This window comes from Polypterus senegalus, chromosome 4 (genome assembly GCF_016835505.1).
Source record: "Polypterus senegalus isolate Bchr_013 chromosome 4, ASM1683550v1, whole genome shotgun sequence".
Classification (NCBI taxonomy): Eukaryota; Metazoa; Chordata; class Cladistia; order Polypteriformes; family Polypteridae; genus Polypterus; species Polypterus senegalus.
This window is the reverse complement of record NC_053157.1, coordinates 238,242,061-238,265,253: the sequence shown is the minus strand read 5'-3', so window position 1 is coordinate 238,265,253 and position 23,193 is coordinate 238,242,061. Positions and strand designations below refer to the sequence as shown.

The 23,193-nt window shown below is 42.8% G+C and overlaps 1 protein-coding gene across 1 annotated transcript in view; it reads right to left on the bottom strand.

Moving 5' to 3' along the window:
• LOC120528929 (zinc finger protein 850-like) overlaps positions 1 to 23,193 on the bottom strand; it is a 51,004-nt gene that overhangs the window by 4,213 nt on the left and 23,598 nt on the right. The window contains exons 5-7 of the mRNA XM_039753006.1: positions 10,932 to 10,988; positions 653 to 683; positions 148 to 598 (exon numbers count right to left, since the gene is read on the bottom strand). Of these exons, the coding sequence (XP_039608940.1) occupies positions 148 to 598; positions 653 to 683; positions 10,932 to 10,988 (539 nt within the window). The remainder of the gene's footprint in view (positions 1 to 147; positions 599 to 652; positions 684 to 10,931; positions 10,989 to 23,193) is intronic.

The following is a 23,193-nucleotide window of genomic DNA, read 5'->3' as shown; positions in this document are numbered from 1 at the left end:
TTTTCTTTTCAAATTAACATGCTCCAGGGGTCTTTATTCCAATTCAATCAAATCACGACTCCCACTCTTATTTCAATCTACTGACTCGCCAACAGAACCCCTGTTAGAATTTGTAAAGTTCCTGTTCTATTTAATCGCATGACTTACTTTTTCCCAGCTGCTCTTCTGCTTTTCTTCCGCCTCCTTCAGTAATTTTCTCCTCACGTTCCGATAACTCAGATTTTACTTGCACAGAAATCTCCACGGTAGCCAGTTGTCCAGTATTAGTGACCCAGGGCTGCAAATTGTTAAGAGATTCTTCACACACATCTCGCTTGAAAATGGGGCCAGCTTCACGTTTTTGCAGTTCAAGGCCAAATGAGAAATCTTTCAGGTCCTCCACTTTAACCTCAGCAGACTCCTCCTTGCACTCCTCCTCTTTAAAAACTGAAATGCTTTCTTCGCAGTCCTCAACCTTCACGCACACACCCTCTGGCGCACCCGACTCACAGTCCTCTTCTTTAATGTGTGCCAGTCGTTGGTCCGTGCCTTCCTGTTTGACCGAGGCCATACTCCGTGTAAAACTCTTCTCTGACCCCCAACTGTTGGTTATTCTCTTCTAAGACCCCCCTTGACACCTGGGAAGCCCCGGCCCATTAGTCACCTCACTTACACATGGAAATGAGAAGAAGGAAGGAGGGTCCCTGTGAAATTAAAAGAGACAGAATGAAATCATAAAGTCATCAAAAACAACGAGCGTGATTCAGGGTTAACTAAATGAAAGACAAGCGAACTAAATGAGCTTTTCATGAGAGATCTGAAATGATGTGAAACTTCCATTTCAGCTTAAGAAGTTCTCTGAAATGAAGACCTTCTTGATATGGAGAGCACGTCCAGCTGAGCAAGACAAAGACAAGAACAGGGAAAGAGGAGCAGAGTTTATAAATTCACACCCTGCTCATCGTGAACCATTTCATGTCAGTGAAGGTCCTGGATGGTCCTGTGGATGTTCTTGGAAGCCTCACACGCTTTTCACTACATGAGTGTCGCCAGTTCACAACAGGTTGGGTGTGTCAAGGAACATTTCAGGTTGGGTAACTCCTTTATAGTTGTGTTTTATCAAAAAGTTTGGTTTAAGATACTGCAGCGCCATTTTGGTTTTATTATGTTAGCTGATATTATGAGCAACTCCTGTGATGTGACGGGAGAGTCATCTTCAGAGTCTGCACACTGTGGCGTCTTTTACACAACGCTACTTCAGTTGGCACCACAGACTTGCCAGCTTTGGAGATCACAGACTGTGCCTTTAAAACGGTAACAAATTAAAGTCCTTTGATTTTATCGTCTTCAGATCTTTTCCACGATTCTGATTTTCACATCGGGTTTTCTTTTCCAGGTCCTCCGCCTCCTTCAGGTCTGACTAAAGTGCGGTTATCACCTTCATTCTTGTTTTGTCCACCTGCTGTACTCATTGACACCTCGCATGTTTTATAACAATCACGTACAGAATGGAGGAAGACCTTCAGAGGGGAACACACAAACTGGGACCGTGACTGGGATTTGAAATCAGGATGCTGGAACCATCAAGCAGCAGCACTCAGCACCACTCTGTCCTCGTCTTACCCTTCCTGCTCTGAACCCCCATACAGTATTAAAGTCTACAACTGGTAAACACAACGACAAACCCATCTGACATTCCCACCGGGTTATCCCACTCACACTTCATTTTCCACACATCTTCTGAAGGCTCGTTTCTCATTCTCTGCTGGTCACATGTGAGCAGAAGTTTGGCTGTCAGTCCTCCACTTATTCTTCTGCATCACAAAATACGAGTTGGTTCAACAATAATCTGACCAGTGATGGCTGAATGGGTCCTGTTGTGCACTTGCACCCTCTACAGGTTACTTCTTATCTCTCACCCCATGCTGCTTGTGTCCAAAGAAACCCTGAACTCAATTAAGGGGCCGTCATAATGGAGGGATGGCTAGCAGGTCCTAGACTGGTGGGTTTGTACCTGAAGGCTCACCTTGCTGTGTGAATACCCGCCATGTTAACTGACCTGCTCTGGGCTCAAGATGGACTCCTCACACTTCTTCTCTTCACTCTTTATGTATTCCCGACTCCTCTGTTAATGGAATTCCTATTTAACAATGGAGGTGCCATCACATCACATACAGAATGTCACTGTCTCCTCTGTAACTAACAGAACGTTATCACAGCTACTTAAACTCACATGTGTCCATTTCACTGGCAGCTCTATGCCAACTGGTGATGGCAGAGTGACTCCTGTGATGGACTGGCGCCCCCTTCAGGGTTGGCTCATGCCTTGCAGCCCATGCTGCTTGTGTCCACTGTAACCTTGAAATGAATGAAGAGGCTGTCATAATGGAGGGCTGGCTAACAGTTCATAAACTGGTGGGTTTGTCCCCACTTAACTGGGTCTCACCTTTCTGTGTGTATACCCACACCATGTTAACTGACCTGCTCCGGGTTCAAGATGGACTCTGCACTGACTGCGATGGCTGAGTGTGTCCTTTGATGGACTGGCATCCCCTTCAGGGTTGGTTCCTGTCTTGCACCTCATACTGTCCACGTCCACTGTACCCTTGAAATGAATAATTCCCGCCCCGTGATCAAGATGAACTCCTCACACTTCTCCTCTTCACTCTCTATATATCCGACTCCACTATTAGTGGAATTCCCAATTTCACAATGGAGGTGCCATTATCATCACACACAGAATCCCCTTGGCCCCCTCTAAAATTAACACAACATCATCAAACCCACTTTAATCTGAGCACACAAGTGACTGGTGACACCCGGGTGTTCACAGTGATGGGCTGGCACCCTCTCCAGGTTAGTCCCTCCTTTACACAGCATGCTGCTTATGCACTGAACTTCTCATTCCAACAAATGGTGCATCACAGACATTTGTAATAATAACAGGCATTGTATTTGTCTTTCCAACAGATAGAGCACCACAAATATTAACACTGCTTTGACGAATTCCATACCAAATGTCATATAATAGAGACACATGCATTGTATTTGTCATTCCAACAGACTGCATAACACAAACATTTGTAGTAATAAAATGCATTGTATTTGTCATTCCAACAGATGGTGCAACACAAATATTAACACTGTTTTTTATGAATCCCATGTCAAATGGCTCACCTAGCTGAGTGAATATCCACTGTTGTTGACTGACCTCCTCAGTGTTGGTTTTTGCAACATTCAAGATGAACGCCTCTCAGTGCTTGTATGACTCTGAATGTTCAATCAAACATCTCTTAGTCTATGATACTGGAAGTAGAAAGAGAGAGAGAGAGAGAGAGAGAGATGATGCACTTAAGAGTTCTTGTTTGCATATCCATGAACTGAAATGTCAAGGTTATCATAGGATGCCAGGAAAGCCAAGCAAAATGACACTATTTATTGGCTAACTAAAAAAAGATTACAATATGCAAGCTTTCGAGGCAAGACCTTACATGAAGAAGGGGCCTGAGTTGCCTCGAAAGCTTGCATATTGTAATCATTTTAGTTAGCCAATAAAAGGTGTTATTTTGCTTGGCTTTTCTCTACATTCATAATTGGCTAACATGGTACAACACCCTAGTACTATAGGAAGCCAGGGAAACACATTGTTAAGTAGCAACACTGCCATCTACTGGACGGAGACAGAACAATTCCTAAATGTGTAATGGATCCTTTGCTTGAATAGCATGGCCTAAACACACACCAGAATTAATAAAAAGAAAGAAAAATGGGCAGTCCCGGTCCCCATAAGTAGTATAAAGAAGCCCCCCCACCCCCAAATAAAGCAGTAGTGTTTCTTGACCCACGTCTGCTGAATGTTTGCCGGTCTGATAGTCTTCAGTGGTGTTGTGTCACAGAGCAGATGTGCAGCGTTGTTCATGATGGGAGCTTTCTATCCGTGGGGGTCCAGACAGTGCCCCATGACTGATCCAATTAGGTTTTGGATTTGGTGGTCCTCTCTTGAAGTGATGTTAACCAGCCCAGCACACCACACTGGCCATCCCAGAGTTGTAGAAGATGTGAAGGATGGCACATCCCACATAAGGATGAAGAGCCGGCTCTGCCCTTTCTCTTCCTGTTCGTTTGTGTTATGAAGCCAGTCCTACACATGCTGGCTCAATGAAAGAGGAGGATTTACAAAGTGCGGAGGAGCAGGGGGTGTGCAGATGGCTGGCGGTTGATAAATGGTAGTGTTGAGGGGCCTCATTCTTTGTTGTTTTAAAGTGAGATTTGAACTCCCACTCCCAGTTCAGACCCTTCAAATCCCACCCCTCTCTTCAAACACACGTTAATATAAACTTGCTGGGACTTTACAATAGAGGGCTCCTCATCTCAAAGTGCGGAGTGTGGCGTATGTGGTCGCTGAAAGTCAGGAACGAGAGGAGGTGGACGCCAACGTAGAGTAAAAAGCAATTTCTTTATTCTTGGCGAGTAGACGGCTGCTGCAGCTTTTCAGCTCAGTTTGCTACAGGCAGGCAGCCGTGAGCAGGAAGTGAGCTCAATTTAATACCAGTTTGTGTACTGAAATAAGAACAGGAAGCACGGCAGTTCATTTTAAGGTCACGCAGAGTCTGGCAGTAGCTTAAGATGACACGTTAGATCAGTACGTGGAGAAGTACACAGCAGTCTTTAGATAAGAGGAACTGTCAGCACTCCCAAAATTCCACGTTCCCCATTTCACTTAAGCTAAGCAATTCAGCTATCGCTAGTTTAAAAGAGACAGCACTTTGCAAAACAGGTACTTCTCTATTCTCCTGCACCATCAGGGTTACAACACTTCAACGGCTACGTGGCAGTCAATTGGTTACTTTATGGATGGACATCTGGGGCATCAATTGGGTTTATGGCCTGGGAAAGGAAAAACTGAGGCAATATCGAAGAATTGTATTACCTGGGGAATTAATTCATCAACCATTTTGACAGCCAGCCAATCAGGTGCATTTGTTGTGAAACCAAGGCATGACATTTTAATAATAAATATGCCTTGGTTTGAGACAGAAGAAGAAGCAAAGAGAAGAAGGAGGAGAAGAAGAGGGATGGACAAAGATGGCACTGGTCGTCAGAAAGGCATCATGAACATCGATTGCTAAATCAAACGCCTCCCTGGGACATTCATCTTTGTCATCTGTAACTTTTACGTAAGCTTTTTCTAAAGACTATATATATATATATATATATACACATATATATATATATATATATATATATATATATATACATATATACATATATATACATATATATATATATATATATATATATATATATATATATATATACATATACATATATATATATATATATATACATATACATATATATATATATATATATATATATATATATATATATATACATATATATATATATATATATATATATATATATATATATATATATATATATATATATATATATATATATATATATACATATATATATATATATATATATATACACATACATATATATATATATATATATATATATACATATATATATATATATATATATATATATATACATATATATATATATATATATATATATATATACATATACATATATATATATATATATATATATATATATATATATATATATATATATATATATATACATATATATATATATATATATATATATATATATATATATATATATATATATATATATATATATATATATATATATATATATATATATATATATATACATATATATATATATATATATATATATATATATATATATATATATATACATATATATATATAGTCTTTAGAAAAGCTTACGAAAAAGTTACAGATGACAAGGATGAATGTCCCAGGGAGGCGTTTGATTTAGCAATCGATGTTCATGATGCCTTTCTGACGACCAGTGCCATCTTTGTCCATCCTCTTCTTCTCCTCCTTCTTCTCTTTGCTTCTTCTTCTGTCTCAAACCAAGGCATATTTATTATGAAAATGTCATGCCTTGGTTTCACAACAAATGCACCTGATTGGCTGGCTGTCAAAATGGTTGATGAATTAATTCCCCAGGTAATACAATTCTTCGATATTGCCTCAGTTTTTCCTTTCCCAGGCCATATATATATATATTCAGACTTTCCTGTCAGTACCTATTTTCTATTATTCTTTGCTCCAGTGGTATTATTATTATTCTTGTAATAAATACCGTGCTGCTTTTAACTTTCTATGCTTTGTCTTAATGTCTAGAGTGATGAAATTAATAAGTTAGATTTCTTTGAGCACCTAGTGCAGCCGGAGATCTGCCATTACCTCTGTGCTGTGAGCTTTATTAAGGCTGAGGGTGAGAGCTCCAAGTGCAGCCGGAGATCTGCCATTACCTCTGTGCTGTGAGCTTTATTAAGGCTGAGGGTGAGAGCTCCAAGTGCAGCCGGAGATCTGCCATTACCTCTGTGCTGTGAGGTTTATTAAGGCTGAGGGTGAGAGCTCCACCCAATATTAGGAAACAGGGCGTAAAGAAGCAATTCTTGGCTGATAAATGGCCTATAGTCAAGAGTGCTGAGTCTTTGTATGTTTAAATGTATTCTTGTAGACCAAAAGTAATATTTAGGTCTGAGATATCATTAAAACATCATATGTTGTTTGTGCCGATAATAAGTAAGAATCTTGAAGTGCTGAGTGACAGGCTGTGTTATTTCTATAGCACACTTGCATGGTTTAAAGTGCTAGAGTTTAATCAGCGTTTGTGTGTGTCATTCATGGGGCACTGTTGTGGTGAGGGTCTGCGTATAGCTACGTATGTGTGTGTTCATCTTAAAGTGCAACAACAGACCAACCCGATAACGAACTTGACAAGAACACTTACCCTTAAGGGAAAACAGGTAAAGGGCAAGTAGAGGGAAATACAATGATAATACAATGATCATCACACATAATAATTGATTATACAATATCAAAAGCTACGTTAAAAGTTAGTTTAGCACATCTGTCTTACAAGAATACACTCTTACACCTTAGCATCTGTGTTAGGTTACATTTGTTCAATTGGCTTAATTCAAATTATTCTTTCTCACGTACAAGGCAGGTACCCGATTGTGTGGCGCAGCAGCAAGGCGCCAGCCCAGGGAATGAAAAAGCTACAGTTGTGCTTGAAAGTTTGTGAACCATTTAGAATTTTCTATATTTCTGCATAAATATGACCTAAAACATCATCAGATTTTCACTCAAGTCCTAAAAGTAGATAAAGAGAAACCAGTTAAACAAATGAGACAAAAATATTATACTTGGTCATTTATTTATTGAGGAAAATGATCGAATATTACAACATTGTGAGTGGCAAAAGTACGTGAACCTCTCGGATGATCAGTTAGTTTGAAGGTGAGGTGTCAGGTGTTTTCAATCAATGGGATGCCAGTCAGGTGTGAGTGGGCACCCTGAGTCATTTAAAGGACAGGATCTATCAAAGTCTGCTCTTCACAACACATGTTTCTCAAAGTGTATCATGGCACAAACAAAGGAGATGTCTGAGGACCTCACAAAAAGAGTTGTTGATGCTCATCAGGCTGGAAAAGGTTACAAAACCATCTCTAAAGAGTTTGGACTCCACCAATCCACAGTCAGAGAGATTGTGTACAAATGGAGGAAATTCAAGACCATTGTGACCCTCCCCAGGAGTGGTCGACCAACAAAGATCACTCCAAGAGCAAGGCACACGTGTAATAGTCGGCGAGGTCACAAAGGACCCCAGGGTACCTTCTAAGCAACTGAAGGCCTCTCTCACAGTGGCTAATGTTCATGTTCATGAGTCCACCATCAGGAGAACACTGAACAACAATGGTGTGCATGGCAGGGTTGCAAGGAGAAAGCCACTGCTCTCCAAAAAAAAAAAACATTCCAACAGAAGGCATATCACAAACATTTGAAGTAATAAAATGCACTGCATTTGCCATACCAACAGATGTCTCATCACAAACATTAACACAGCTTTCATGAATCCCATAACAAATGGCATGTGACACAGACATATGCATTGCATTTATCACTCCAACAGGTGGCACATCACAAACATTAAACACGCTTCTTTTACAAATACCACAACAAATAGTATATACCAGGGACGTATGCATTTCATTTTCCATTCAAACAGATGGTGCGTCACAAGCATTTGCAGTAATAAAATGCATTGCATGTCATTCCAACAGGTGGCTAATAAATATTAACCCTGTTTTTTATGAATCCCATCCCAAATGTAAATATGCATTACATTTGTCACTCCAATAAAGGGTGAATCACAGATATTTGTAGTAATAAAATGCGTTGCATTTGTCATTCCAAAAGATGGCACATCACAAATATTAAACACAGCTTTTTATAAATCCCATACCAAATGGCCTGCAACACAAACATATGCATTGCATTTATCATTCCAACAGGAGGCACATCACAAACATTAGCACACTTCTTTTAGAAATCCCACATCAAATGGCATATAACAGACACATACATCAGTGGCGTAGCTCGAGTTCGTGCCGCTCAGGGCGGGGCTCCAATTTGCCGCCCTCCAACCTATCTGAATATGTTAAACTATTTAAATAGAAAATTAAAATGACGTATAGAGAAAAATTAAGATACGTTTTGCATAGATTTATTCATATATAAAGAAACTGCAATATTTTTGTATATACATTTATAAGCATCAACTAGACAAGAATATAATATAGACGCACTGATAGGCCGTGTTCTAATTACTAGTTTAATATAATTACGCTACAAAAACCACAACCAAAGAAGGGTACAAGTGATACGTGGGGATGTTTTCTGAGCAGAGCAAGAACGCATTCGGATTAATAACGAAATTATAAATTAGTTGTTTATCTTCCTAGAAATTATCATTGGTGTAATGTGTTTTGAAAAATTTGTGAATTTCCCCTTGGGATTAATAAAGTATCCATCTATCTATCTATTTATGTTTATGTTTATTTTTGTCATTGCCTCATACATTTCAACTGCTGTGTCTGATGCAGAAGGACAGTCTGAACATTATTTTTCAAGCATTTGTGGTTAAAAAAAATCAGAGAATTGGACTTTTTTCATACATGAGTGATATTTTTCCGAACCATGCTGCTTACACACAAATTGCACTGAGCCTTATGGCCAATAATGCCGCCCGGGGAGGACCGCTCCACCACCACCAGCTACGCCACTGACATACATGTTATATTACTTCTTTGTTTTGACTCTATTGCTCGTCCTTTCACATAAAATTTTAAACCTGTCCCGTCCTGAACCTCATTTCCCTGCAGTCCCTAGTTTGCACAATCCTTGACTATTCTGCTCCAACGTCTCCCAAACAAACGGGTACCTCTCTCGTTCAAATGTAATTAGTCACAGTGGAAAAGGTCCTATCTGTTCCAGGAGGAGTGCCAATCCACCTTATTAAAATAAGTGTGTGTGGGTGTGTGTTTCTCGTGTCTCCAACATTCCAACAGATGGCATTTCCATTATTAAAACCAAGAATAGAAACAGATTCCATCTCAAACATTTGAAGTAACAAACTGCATTGTTTGTTTGTCATTCCAACAGATGTGCGTCACAAACATTAACAGCAATACATTTTATTACTACAAATCCTTGTGCTGTGCCAACTGTTGGAATGACAAATTCAATTCATTTCATTGCCACATGCATTACAAAATACACTCCAATAGTTGGTGCACGGCTGACGTTCACGCGGAGGTCTGCACTGGTTCTTTAGATTTAACCCCGTCTTAGATGGGCAGCACATCCAGTAATAACAGAACAGGGAAACTCCATGACGAAATGTTGAAGAGCAAAGTGTCAACATGCAGAGTGAAAGTGAGACATTCGGTGTATTGTTTTGCCTTTTAAATGTTTTTGTACAGCGATGTTGGGAGTCAACAATTTGGAGTAGTAATAATATTTTGCATGTATGCTTCTTGAAGAGATCTCATTAAACATTTTTAATTAATTCCTAATAAAGCGCAGCATGAGTGTCACTCTGATAGAAATGAAGACTGAACAAGTCATGCAAAGTTGCGTTCAGCGACACCTCATTAGCAAGATTTACTGAGGCTGTCAAAGAAAAACCTCCGCTCAAAAACGAAAAGAATGCGCAGCCCACCGGAAAAGCAGAACGAGCGGCTGCGCGTGCACGTAGACAGAGCAGGATTGCACTGAGCATACTTCAAACCAAAAAGCTGCGATCCGACTCAGAAAGGTGCGAGCGAGCGAATACAGCGGGAGCAAAGACGATTTAACGCGCCTGCGCCAAATCATAAGGCGCAGGAACTTTCACGGGATATGGATATCATCAGAGCATCAAAATCCACAATCTGGAAGCCCTCACCCACCACCACATCGGCTGGAAGTGATCGCTGCCCGCAGTTAGCAGAGGACACGTAAGAGCGCGAGGGAACGGATAGCCGCAAAGGCGAACGAAACAAAGCGCTCGATCCCCAAACTTAAGAAAAATGTAGAACCCCTGAGCAGTTCGCGATATGCCCCATACTTGACATACCCACACGAATGAGAACGTCCGGCTTTGTCTCACCTTCCGGAGCTTTGCTTGCTGTTGTGGCCTGAAAGAAATCTGAGCACGAGTGTCGAAAGGGGCCATGCGCAGAAAGTGAAAACGATGCGGAAGGAAAAAAGACGTCATCAGTGTGATCCCGCCCACTCAGCCAGACAAATGTCTTGTTTTAATTCCAGTCATTTATCTGTTGTTATGAAGTTTATCAGGCCGGATTACGAGGGGTTAAGTAAATGACGTGCGCTGTAAGACACAGCCAAAGTCGAACATTCGCAATAAATGATATGGCGGAGAGGCGAGGGGTCGATAAATAAGAGCAGAGGCGAGGGCCAGAGGGCCGATTGATCACGTGTCTGTTTATATACAAGAAAGAGTGGCTTTAATTTTAGCTTTACAGAGGATTGAAGAAGTACGTCCAGGTAGAGCAGCAATGTGGAGACTCTTCATCAGCACTGATGAGTACGGAAAACCAGAAACAATTTAATAACAGAGCGGAAACAGGCCATGTTTAGAATAAAGAAAGTTTAAGAATATTTACAAGTTTCCTATGGGTTACACCACATAAGAGTGAGGAAGAGTTAGTAGACTTTACATAGAAAGAAAGAAAGAAAAAACACCTGACCTCGGACTTCCACTCGGAATAGGAGAAGCAAATCCAAAAAATAAATAAAAAATGGCAGGAAATACGGGATAAAGATTGTAAATGGGGGTCTCTTTATAAGACTAAGAATACTGTTGGGTTAGTAGAAGTGGAGAAGAAAAATAGGAGAGTAGAAGTGATTTTCACAAGACTGAGATTAGAACACGCAATGGTTATCTGTTCAAAGCACCTAATAGGTACAATTATTATTATTATTATTATTATTTTATTTCTATACTACCTTCACCCTGCTAAAGGTGCTTAAACATAATTCAGGATTATGGAGATATTGTAATAACATGGAAGCAGTTGAAGATGCATTGCAAAACTGTCAAAGAATCATATAAACAACTTGTAGAATTCACTGGGGGTAACAAACGTCACTCGGGGTGACCCCGTACCCTAAGGCCCTGCACTGTTCCTGTTCCAAAGACAGCAGGCAGCTCTTCACCTATTGACTACAGAGCAGTGGCACTCACGTCTGACATCGTAAACACTATTCAGAGGCTGGTCCTGGATTAGAGGAGTCCTCTTGTGGTAGACCACCTGGATCCCCTGCAGTTTTGAAGTGGAGGATACAATGAGGTGTTTGCACCACAAGGCTTATTCTCAACTGAATAAAGCTGGCCACCCAGTGAGGATTCTGCTTATGTGGTTTCTCCTTCAGTACCATCAAGCCATGTCCATTAAGGTTTCACCTCAGAGATCTGCAGGTGGGTGAGCCTGTGGTGTCCTGATGGTGGATGATGATGATGGACTCTCTGACCAGCAGACCACCATTTGTGATACTTGAGGGCTGTGTGAGTAATAGTGGAGCACCACATGGAACAGGCATGTCAGCTTTACTCCTCACTCCGTACACCTCAGACTAGAAATATCACAGCAGCTGAGGTCACTTGGAGAAATTTTCAGGTGATTCTGAACTTATGGGGACTATTGACTGGGGGGGATGAGATGAGACAAAGGAGAGGAGTTAGGAGGAGAACTCTGAGAATTTTCTGCAACTTCAGCAAAACCACAGATCTGCTCACTGACATTTGCCACACTAAAGAGTCCCTGTGTCCAGTCACCATTCAGGGAGCGGGTGTAGAGGTGGTCCACTGCTACAAGAACTTGATGGTGATGGGGGATGGGGGAGGAGTCATATCAATACCAGGTTGGACTGCTCTCATAATTGAAATGAACAGGAGAAGAAAAGGACAGAGTGGGCTCTTCTTTTTCAGGAGACTGTACTCTTTAATGTGGGAAGTGACATCCTTCACATCTTCTCTAACTCTTTGACGGCCAGCATGGTGTGGTAGGTGGGTAACATCACTACAAGAGAGGCCGACCAAGTCAATGAGCTAATTAAAAGAGAAAGCTCAGATATGAGAAACACTGCAGACCCCGGGGAGGAGACAATTAAAACAAAACTGAGTGCCAATATGAACAAGCTGCACAACACTGAGGACTTTCACAAAACACCTGGGGGCTCATTAATACCAACGGCACAGTACCTCACCGTGTCTGGGACCACTGAGACAGAAGTGTTCTTTCTAATTTTTTATTAATTTATTTTTTTTTATGTTTTGTAGTGTTTTCTGTAAAATTGAGACAAAACATCTATCTATCTATGATATAGTGCCTTACACATATATATCTGTCTGTCGATCTATTATGTAGTGCCTTACACATATCTATCTATCTATTATATAGTCCCTTACACATATCTATCTATCTATCTTTCTATTATATAGTGCCTTGCACATATCTATTTGTCTTTCTATTATATAGTGCCTTACATATATCAATCTATCTGTTATATAGTGCCTTACACAAATATATCTGTCTATCTATCTATTAAATAGTGTCATGCACATATCTATCTGTTATATAGTGTCTTACACATATTTTTTTATATCTATTATATAGTGCCTTACACATATCTGTTTATCTATTATATACAGCCTTACTAATATCTATCTCTCTATCTATTATATAGTGTCAAGCACATATCTATCTGTCTATCTATCAATTATATAGTGCCTTACACATATCTATTGTGAGCGCTGAAGTCAGAAAACAACGGAAGAACTTCAATCCAATTAAAAAAATAATTTCTTTATTCTTAATTCTTGGTGAGTAGAGAGAAAGTGAGACTACCTCTTCCCAACTCAGTCAACTGATTTGGGTTTTAGCAGAATATCGAATCTAAACCCGTTCTCTATTTTATTTCCAAGAAAAGAAAAAAAAAAACCATAGCAGTTCATTCAGAGGTTATACATAGCTTAAGGTCAAATCTTAATTTATGACATACTGGAATGTCCTAAAACATGAAACAAACAGCCATTTGCATTCCTAAGGAATACACCCTTCTAATTATACACACTTAGAATCAATTTAAACATTCTTAAAGTCCATAAAGATCTTACATTCTTCACAGGGTCTTCTGATAGTATCAGATGTCAGCCTTTCCTCATAAATGATAAAAGTTAGTCCCTTAATGCTGTGCACACAGCCCAAATCCAATGCATCATAAATCAGGAACAAATCCTATAGCTCTCTGCAACATGATCAACTCAGAACACAGTCCTAGATATCTGTGAGTTAAATAATAATGTTTCCTCTTCCTCACTATCTATCTATTATATAGTGCCTTACACATATCTATTTATCTATCTATTATATAGTGCCTTACACATGTCTATTTATCTATCTATTATATTGTGCCTTACACATATCTATTTATCTATTTATTATATAGTGTCTTACGCATATCTATCTGTCTATCTATTATATAGTGCCTAACATATATCTATCTATTATATAGTTCCTTGCACATATCTATCTGTTTATTTATTATGTAGTGCCTTGCACATATCTATCTGTCTATTTATCAATTATATAGTGCCTTACACATATCTATCTATCTATTATATAGTGCCTTACACATATCTATTTATCTGTCTATCTATTTATTTACTTGTTTGTTTGTTTATTTATTTGTCCATATCGAACACCATGTTCAAGCATAAGGGTGTTCATATGTGCACTTGGCACCAGGACACCCTAAGCCTCAGTTCGATGATCGACTTTGTGGTTGTGTCGCCGGACTTGCGGCCATATGTCTTGGACACTTTCGGGTGAAGAGAGGGCGGAGCTGTCAACTGATCACCACCTGGTGGTGAGTTGGCTTCGATGGTGGGGGAAGATGCCGGTCAGACCTGGTAGGCCCAAACGTGTTGTGAGGGTCTGCTGGGAACGGCTGGCAGAGTCCCCTGTCAGAAGTAGCTTCAACTCCCACCTCCGGCAGAACTTCAACCACGTCCCGAGGGAGGTGGGGACATTGAGTCGAATGGGCCATGTTCCGTGCCTCTATTGTTGAGGCGGCTGACCGGAGCTGTGGCCGCAAGGTGGTCGGTGCCTGTCGTGGCGGCAATCCCCGAACCCGTTGGTGGACACCGGCGTGAGGGATGCCGTCAAGCTGAAGAAGGAGTCCTATAGGACTTTTTTGTCCTGTGGGTCTCTGGAGGCAGCTGATAGGTACCGGCAGGCCAAGCGGAACGCGGCTTCGGTTGTTGCTGAGGCAAAACTTCGGGCATGGGAGGAGTTTGAGAGGCCATGGAGAACGACTTTGGACGGCTTCGAGGAGATTCTGGTCCACCGTCCGGCGTCTCAGGAGGGGGAAGCAGTGCAGTGTCAACACCGTATATGGTGGGGATGGTGTGCTGCTGACCTCGACTCGACGCTAGGGTCGGTGGGGGAGTACTTCAAGACCTCCTCAATCCCACTAACATGCCTTCCAATGAGGAAGCAGAGCCTGGGGACTCTGAGGTGGGCTCTCCCATCTCTGGGACTGAAGTCACCGAGGTGGTCAAAAAACTCCTTGGTGGCAGGGCCCCGGGTGGATGAGATCGCCGAGTTCCTTAAGGCTCTGGATGTTGTAGGACTGTCTTGGTTGACACGCCTCTGCAACATCGCATGGACATCGGGACAGTGCCTCTGGATTGGCAGACCGGGGTGGTGGTCCCCTCTTTAAAAGGGGACCGGAGGGTGTGTTCCAACTATAGAGGGATCACACTCCTCAGCCTCCCTGGAAAAGTCTATTGGGGTTCTGGAGAGGAGGGTCCGTCGGATAGTGAACCTCGGATTCAGGAGGAACAGTGTGGTTTTCGTCCTGGTCGCGAACAGTGGACCAGCTCTTCACCCTTAGCAGAGTCCTGGAGGGTGCATGGGAGTTTGCCCGACCGGTCTACATGTGTTTTGTGGACTTGGAAAAGGCATTCACCGTGTCCCTCGGGAATCCTGTGGGGGTGCTCGGGAGTATGGGGTACCGGACCCCTGATAAGAGCTGTTCGGTCTCTGTACAACCGTGTCAGAGCTTGGTCCGCATTGCGGCAGTAAGTCGAGCCCGCTTCCAGTGAGAGTTGGACTCCGCCAGGGCTGCCCTTTGTCACCGATTCTGTTCATAACTTTTATGGACAGAATTTCTAGGCGCAACCAGGGTGTTGAAGGGGTCCGGTTTGGTGGACTCAGGATTGGGTCACTGCTTTTTGCAGATGATGTTGTCCTGTTTGCTTCATCAGGCCGTGATCTTCAGCTCTCTGGATCGGTTCGCAGCTGAGTGTGAAGCGGCTGGGATGAGAATCAGCAACTCCAAATCCGAGAGCATGGTCCTCAGCCGGAAAAGGGTGGAGTGCCCTCTCAGGGTTGGGGGAGAGATCCTGCCCCAAGTGGAGGAGTTCAAGAATCTCGGGTCTTCTTCACGAGTGAGGGAAGAATGGAGCGTGAGATCGACAGGCGGATCGGTGCGGCATCCACAGTGATGAGGGCTCTGCATCGGTCTGTCGTGGTGAAAAGGAGCTGAGCCGTAAGGCAAAGCTCTCAATTTACCAGTCAATCTACGCTCCTACCCTCACCTATGGTCATGAGCTATGGGTAGTGACCGAAAGAACGAGATCGCGAATACAAGCGGCTGAAATGAGTTTCCTCCGCAGGGTGTCTGGGCTTTCCCTTAAAGATAGGGTGAGAAGCTCAGAGTAGAGCGCTGCTCCTCCGCATCGAGAGGAGTCAGATGAGGTGGCTCGGCATCTGATCAGGATGCCTCCTGGACGCCTCCCTGGTGAGGTGTTCCTGGCACGCCTAACCGGGAGGAGGCCCCGGGGAAGACCCAGGACACGCTGGAGGGACGATTTCTCCTGGCTGGCCTGGGAACGCCTTTGGGATTCTCCCGGAAGAGCTGGAAGAAGTGGCCAGGGAGAGGGAAGTCTGGGCCTCTCTGCTTAAGCTGCTACCCCCGCGACCCGACCTCGGATAAGTGGAAGAGGATGGATGGATGGACACGGGTCAGCTGGTCATGTGGCGATTCGTTTGGTTTCTCATTATTGAGATACATGGCTACTAATTAAGAAAGGAAATAGCAAGTCCATTTAAATGAAGACAAAAGACGCCAAACAGCAGCAAAAACTGATCACTAATTGACAAAGCGGCGAGAGCAGCACTTCTCAAACGTGTTCCGTTCACAGCGCACCTCATGTTTCCAGATTTTTCCACGGCGCCCCAAATTAAACCCTCTTGTACTTTACAGTTCTGTGATACGTTCCTGACTGGCTTAGCATGCTTAGTTATATTAACATAAATGATACGCAGATTATCACAAACAGTTTCAATCAGATCTTCTCTGAGGTGCAGCACATGGTTGATAAAGGGCCAGTTTTCCGATTTTCACAACTGGCTATGATGACAGGCCGTTTCAAATTCAATATCTGCTGAGTTTCCGTACGTTGTCATTTAAATACACTTCCGCTTCCTCGCACACCCGCCCTTCGTTTATGGTGCATCCTCTTCATTTTCACTCCTAGTGTGCTTATTAAAGTTCAAGTAAAACTTTTCATTTTTCAGGAGGGGAAGAACAACAACTTGGAAAAAAAAATATTTTGATCAGAGCACCCTATGGAAGGGTGTTTAAGTCAAGTTGGAGAGCAGGCACTGGTACAGCACGTTATCGCACCCACCACACGATTAAACAACTCGGGATCCCAGTTGGCAACACGCGGTCCAGTCCCACCCTCCATAAATGACCCTCTATCTGCCACAGCCCGGTGTTATGTGGGTGACTCCTTGGCCTGGTCCAGCCACTCGGGTCCCCAACAATGAGGATCTTATGAAGTGGACCACCCTCGGGAACACGCGCCACATGGCCGTAGTGCCGTACCTGATGCTCCCTCACAATGCAGGTCATGTGCCTCTTTCGGGACTCCATGAGCAACACAAAGTCACACCAGCGGGACCCAAAGAGACACAGTACTGGAGGAGTCCAGTCTGCACTGGTGGTGAGGCGGGTGGCCTTCTGCTGTTATGCACCTCAAATCTGGACTAGCCTGCCAATTGGAATTCACCAGGCTGATACGGTGGAGAACTTTTAACTCTTTTAGGGCGGATGTTGGCTTTTGTCGACATCCAGGGATAGAGGGCGATAATCAGCCGTTAATGGCGACAAATCTCACTGTCACGTCACAGGCATTCCCTCTGTGCTTGGAGGATTGCTAGACTCGTTGACTCGGCAACTGGCAACTAATCCTAGCGTGTGCGTGAGTTGCGAAATGTAAACGATGGCATCGACATGTGACAAGGGAGCGAAGCGAGTGCAGGAAAGAAAACACTCGGCAGACGATGTTTTGCGCATTATCGCGGAGGCGGACTCTGATTTTTCAGAATCGGATTTTATTGACAGTGATCAGGAGATCGAGCAAGAGAGTGAGCTGATCAAACACCAGCCGATGCCGCGCCAGCAGATCTGCTGCCAGTTGAGCGCCTTCACGCAGCCGATTCATCTACGGCAAGGTTCTCGTGGGATAAATACACAGACATTGATCCGTTGAGAGCCGATCTGGCTGCTGGACTTCACAAGACGGCATGGCTTGCTGTTGGACACGTCAGATCACCAGCTGCTGTACTTCAGGCTGCTCTCTCCTGATGCTGCTTTTCAGCTACCATCAGACGAGACAAACAGGTAGGCAGAGAAATGTTTTGAATCGCAGGCTGCGTTTGCATCGCATTCTCGTTTTTCAAAGTGTAAACCCACAACAAAAGACGAGATGAAGCGTGCTGTGGTATTACAAATAGAGATGGGACAGAACTGGTGATATCACTTCCGGGAGCATTGGTCCAAACGTGCTTTGGACAGGTTATGCAGCATGGTGATAGGTACGTGCTGCTGCTGCAAAGTTTTATTCACTTCTGTAATAAACAAAAGCAAACCCCATGGCGTGAGCCAGGCTATAATGCCATGCATAAAGTTCAGAAAGTTTCAGAAGATGAAAAGAGGTGACAATACGGTTTTCATGCGGGCAGAAAACTTGGTGGCAGTGGAATGGCACGATGGCAAAAGGGTGACTTGTCTCTCTACAGTACACACTAACAATATGTGTGAGAAAGTGCAGCAACAGACAACTGAAAAGTAGGCACCACAGCAACACGTATTGTAAGCAGGGCAATGTGGCAATGACTGAAATCGGCTGCTTTGAGCGACATCAGACTGCGCAGGACTTTGCTGCGTAAAATGATTGTGACATCATCGAGTATGCAGGCTCATACAACATGGAAGACAGGAAGATTTGTCAGAAGTAAATATTTGTTGTTCATTTGATATGTTAAACAATTGCTTTGTGTTCTTTTTTTTTAAAAAAAAATGTTAGTTTTTGGAAAAATATTCAGCCCTGGGAGATAAGAAACAAAAAAAAAAAAAAATGAGCCCTAAAAGAGTTAAAGAAGTGGTGAGGCGGGCGGCCTTCTGCTGTTATGCACCTCAAATCTAGAATAGCCTGCCAATAGGCTAATGCAGTGGAGCACTTTAATAAACTGCTGACAACACATCACTTTAACATGGCCTTCTCAGAGCTTCATTTTAGTTTAATCCTGATGCTCTGTATATTCAATTAATTATCATTATCATTCATGGTGGCTCCAAAATCCACACTAACCCCTACTCTCTCTGCTGTTCTAATTCCAGTTTTCTGTGGTGGTGATTGGCACCACCAGCACCTCATCAAAGCACTGTGATGTCCCCACATTGATGGGTTAAAGGCCAGAAGTCCACATGACCATCACCAAGTTCTACAATGTGAACCCTGAATACCATGAGGACTGACTGAGGTCATTGATGACAGGTAGAATGCCTAGAGGGGGCTGGTCAGGTGGTCTCGTGGCCTTGGAGCCCCTGCAGATTTTATTATTTCTCCAGCCATTTGGAGTTTTTTTTTTTTTCTTTTCCTGTCCTCCCTGGCCATCGGACCTTACTCTTATTCTATGTTAGTTAGTGTTCTCTTATTTTTAATTCTTATTTTCTCTTTCTTCATCATCTAAAGCCCCTTGATCTCCATTATTTGTATGAAAATGTATCTCTGGCCACTAGAGAGCATCCACATCTCTCAAACAGGGGGTACCGGGGCTCTAAAGACTTGGACCGTCATCCTTTTGTGCCAAAGACCCCATGACCCCCCCGTGCTCTCCCAATTAGTCTACTGACTTCATAGGAAGAGTCACCTGAATGGTAAGTAAACCTCTCAATGACGAGGTCGACACAGACACACTGCTGATGGCCGTGCCCAAGAGGTCATTAAAGGCCTGGCTTTTTGGTTTTTATCAGGACACTCGGACTCCTCACTCAGTCTCTCGAGACCCCCGATCACAGCCTCCATTGAAAACGTGAAGATCACAGCATCATCAGCAAAGTCAAGATCAGTGAATCTTTCTTCACCAACAGATGCCCCCCAGCTGCTGGACCCCATGACCCTGCCTAACACCCAGTCCATACAAGCACTGAACAGAGTAGGAGCAGAACACACCCCTGACGGACCCCACAATCAACTGAGAGGGTCTGCCTCCACTCTGCACAGCACTCCCAGGTACCACCATGACTTCCAGCAACCTCCCATGAAGTCTCGGGATGTCCCACAGGGCAGCTCGATCAACCGAGTCGAACGCTTTATGAAAATCGAAAAAGGCAGCAAAGGAACTCTGCCGACATTCGCATTAGCGCCCCATGAGAACCCTCAGTGGTGGTCGATGGTAGTGTGAGCGCTGAAAGTCGGAGAAGAACAGAAGGCAGACACCAATAAAAAATAAAAAAAAGCAATTTCTTTTATTCTTGGTGAGATGAAGGCTGCAGCCCTGTCCTGTCGGTTTCCTACAGACGGCAAAAACCTGCCTGCAGAAAGGAGAGGCGTCTGTTAAAAAAACATAACTTCGCTGATAAGAGAGGGAAGACATGCAGCAGTTCATTTGGAGTTCATACATAGGCCGCCATGACCTGTGGTTTAACCTGGATTGGAATGTGCACAATAGCACAAGATGTTTCTCTTTTCAGATAAAGGAGTGTTCAGTTAATGCAAAGTCTTAAGAAATACCCATCTGCTAGCCTGCATGAAGATAAGTCCAGTTATAACAAATAAGCAGCTTCAGCATATTTAGACAATACTTACTTCCTTATACTATTTGTAAACACATGGTTGATAACAATATCAAGAGTTACATAATGCGTAGTTTAGTACATTACATTATAAGAAATGACATTCTTATAGCTCGCTTAGCACCATACAGTGCATCCAGAAAGTATTCACAGTGCATCACTTTTTCCACATTTTGATAAGTTACAGCCTTATTCCAAAATGGATTCAATTCATTTTTTTCCTCAGAATTCTACACACAACATCCCATAATGACAACGTGAAAAAAGTTTACTTGAGGTTTTTGCAAATTTATTAAAAATATAAAAACTGAGAAAGCACATGTCCATAAGTATTCACAGCCTTTGCCATGAAGCTCCAAATTGATCTCAGGTCCATCCTGTTTCTCCTGATCATCCTTGAGATGTTTCTGCAGCTTCATTGGAGTCCACCTGTGGTAAATTCAGTTGATGTGACATGATTTGGAAAGGCACACACCTGTCTATAGAAGGTCCCACAGTTGACAGTTCATGTCAGAGCACAAACCAAGCATGAAGTCACAGGAATTGTCTGTAGACCTCCGAGACAGGATTGTCTCGAGGCACAAATATGGGGAAGGTTACAGAAACATGTCTGCTGCTTTGAAGGTCGCAATGAACACAGTGGCCTCCATCATCTGTAAGTGGAAGAAGTTCACAACCAGCAGGACTCTTCCTAGAGCTGGCCGGCCATCTAAACTGAGCGATCGGAGGAGAAGAGCATTAGTCAGCGAGGTGACCAAGAACCCGATGGTCACTCTGTCAGAGCTCCAGAGGTCCTCTGTGGAGAGAGGAGAACCTTCCAGAAGGACAACCATCTCTGCAGCAATCCACCAATCAGGCCTGTATGGTAGAGTGGCCAGACGGAAGCCACTCCTTAGTAAAAGGCACATGGCAGCCCACTTGCAGTTTGTCAAAAGGCACCTGAAGGACTCTCAGACCATGAGAAACAAAATTCTCTGGTCTGATGAGACAAAGATTGAACTCTTTGGTGTGAATGCCAGGCGTCACGTTTGGAGGAAACCAGGCACCGCTCATCACTAGGCAAATACCAACCCTACAGTGAAGCATGGTGGTGGCAGCATCATGCTGTGGGGGGCAGGAACTGGGAGACTAGTCAGGATAAAAGGAAAGATGACTGAAGCAATGTACAGAGACATCCTGGATGAAAACCTGCTCCAGAGCGCTCTTGACCTCAGACTGGGGCGACGGTTCATCTTTCAGCAGGACAACGACCCTAAGCACACAGCCAAGATATCAAAGGAGTGGTTTAGGACAACTCTGTGAATGTCCTTGAGTGGCCCAGCCAGAGCTCAGACTTGAATCTGATTGAACATCTCTGGAGAGATCTTAAAATGGCTGTGCACCGACATTTCCCATCCAACCTGATTGAGCTTGAGAGGTGCTGCAAAGAGGAATGGGCGAAACTGGCCAAGGATAGGTGTGCCAAGCTTGTGGCATCATATTCAAAAAGACTTGAGGCTGGAATTGCTGCCAAAGGGGCATCGACAAAGCATTGAGCAAAGGCTGTGAATACTTATGGACATGGGATTTCTCAGTTTTTAAATTTTTAATAAATTTGCAAAAACCTCAAGTAAACTTTTTTCATGTTGTCATTATGGGGTGTTGTGTGTAGAATTCTGAGGAAAAAAAAGAAATTAATCCATTTTGGAATAAGGCTGCGACATAACAAAATGTGGAAAAAGTGATGAGCTGTGAATACTTTCTGGATGCACTTTACATTCCTACAGATGGTGTGTTATTTTTTAGTAATAAAATTCACTGCACTTATCACTCCAGTAGATGGCACCTCACTAACATTAGCACTGCTTTTACAAATCCAATACCAAATGGCATATAACAGAGATATATGCATTGCATTTGTTATTACAATAGATGGTGCATCACACACATTAAAACTGCTTTTACAAATTCAATACCAAACAGCATATAACAGAGACCTGCACATTTCATGGTGCACAGTAAACGTTAACGCTTAGGTCAATGTTGATTACTTCGATTTCATGTCGTCTTAGATGGATTGCAAAATTAGTAATTGCATTGAAGATCACCAAATAGTTCGAGAAAAGAATTTCATGCCAATGCCTGGTTAGCCTGTTCAAGTTGTGGGTGGCACTTGCTGTTGGTTTACACTGCGCTGTGAATTTAATCGTACTTTACATCCACATTTTCTCATCATCACACTAACCTTTTTCAGCTTTGTCCTTTTGTTGTAAGTTTTTACCACAGCACAGTAATGTCATTTGCTCATTCTGTGCTCTGGTGTTTGTATCGCTGTGGTGTGTGTGAGGGACCTCCGTTTCACCTTCCAGCCAAGGACAACAGACCTGCAAGGAGGTCTTATACAACGTTTAAGCCATCAACTGACAAAAACTCACATTAAATAACTTAGACTTTCTAAACTGCATTGTGGTCAATGTGGTAAAATAACCAAATACGCTTGCTGCAATAAACCAAACAATACATTTTATTATTAAAATAAGCACAATAGAGGTTCAATATATGGAATATGTACAAAGGACAGTAATAAACA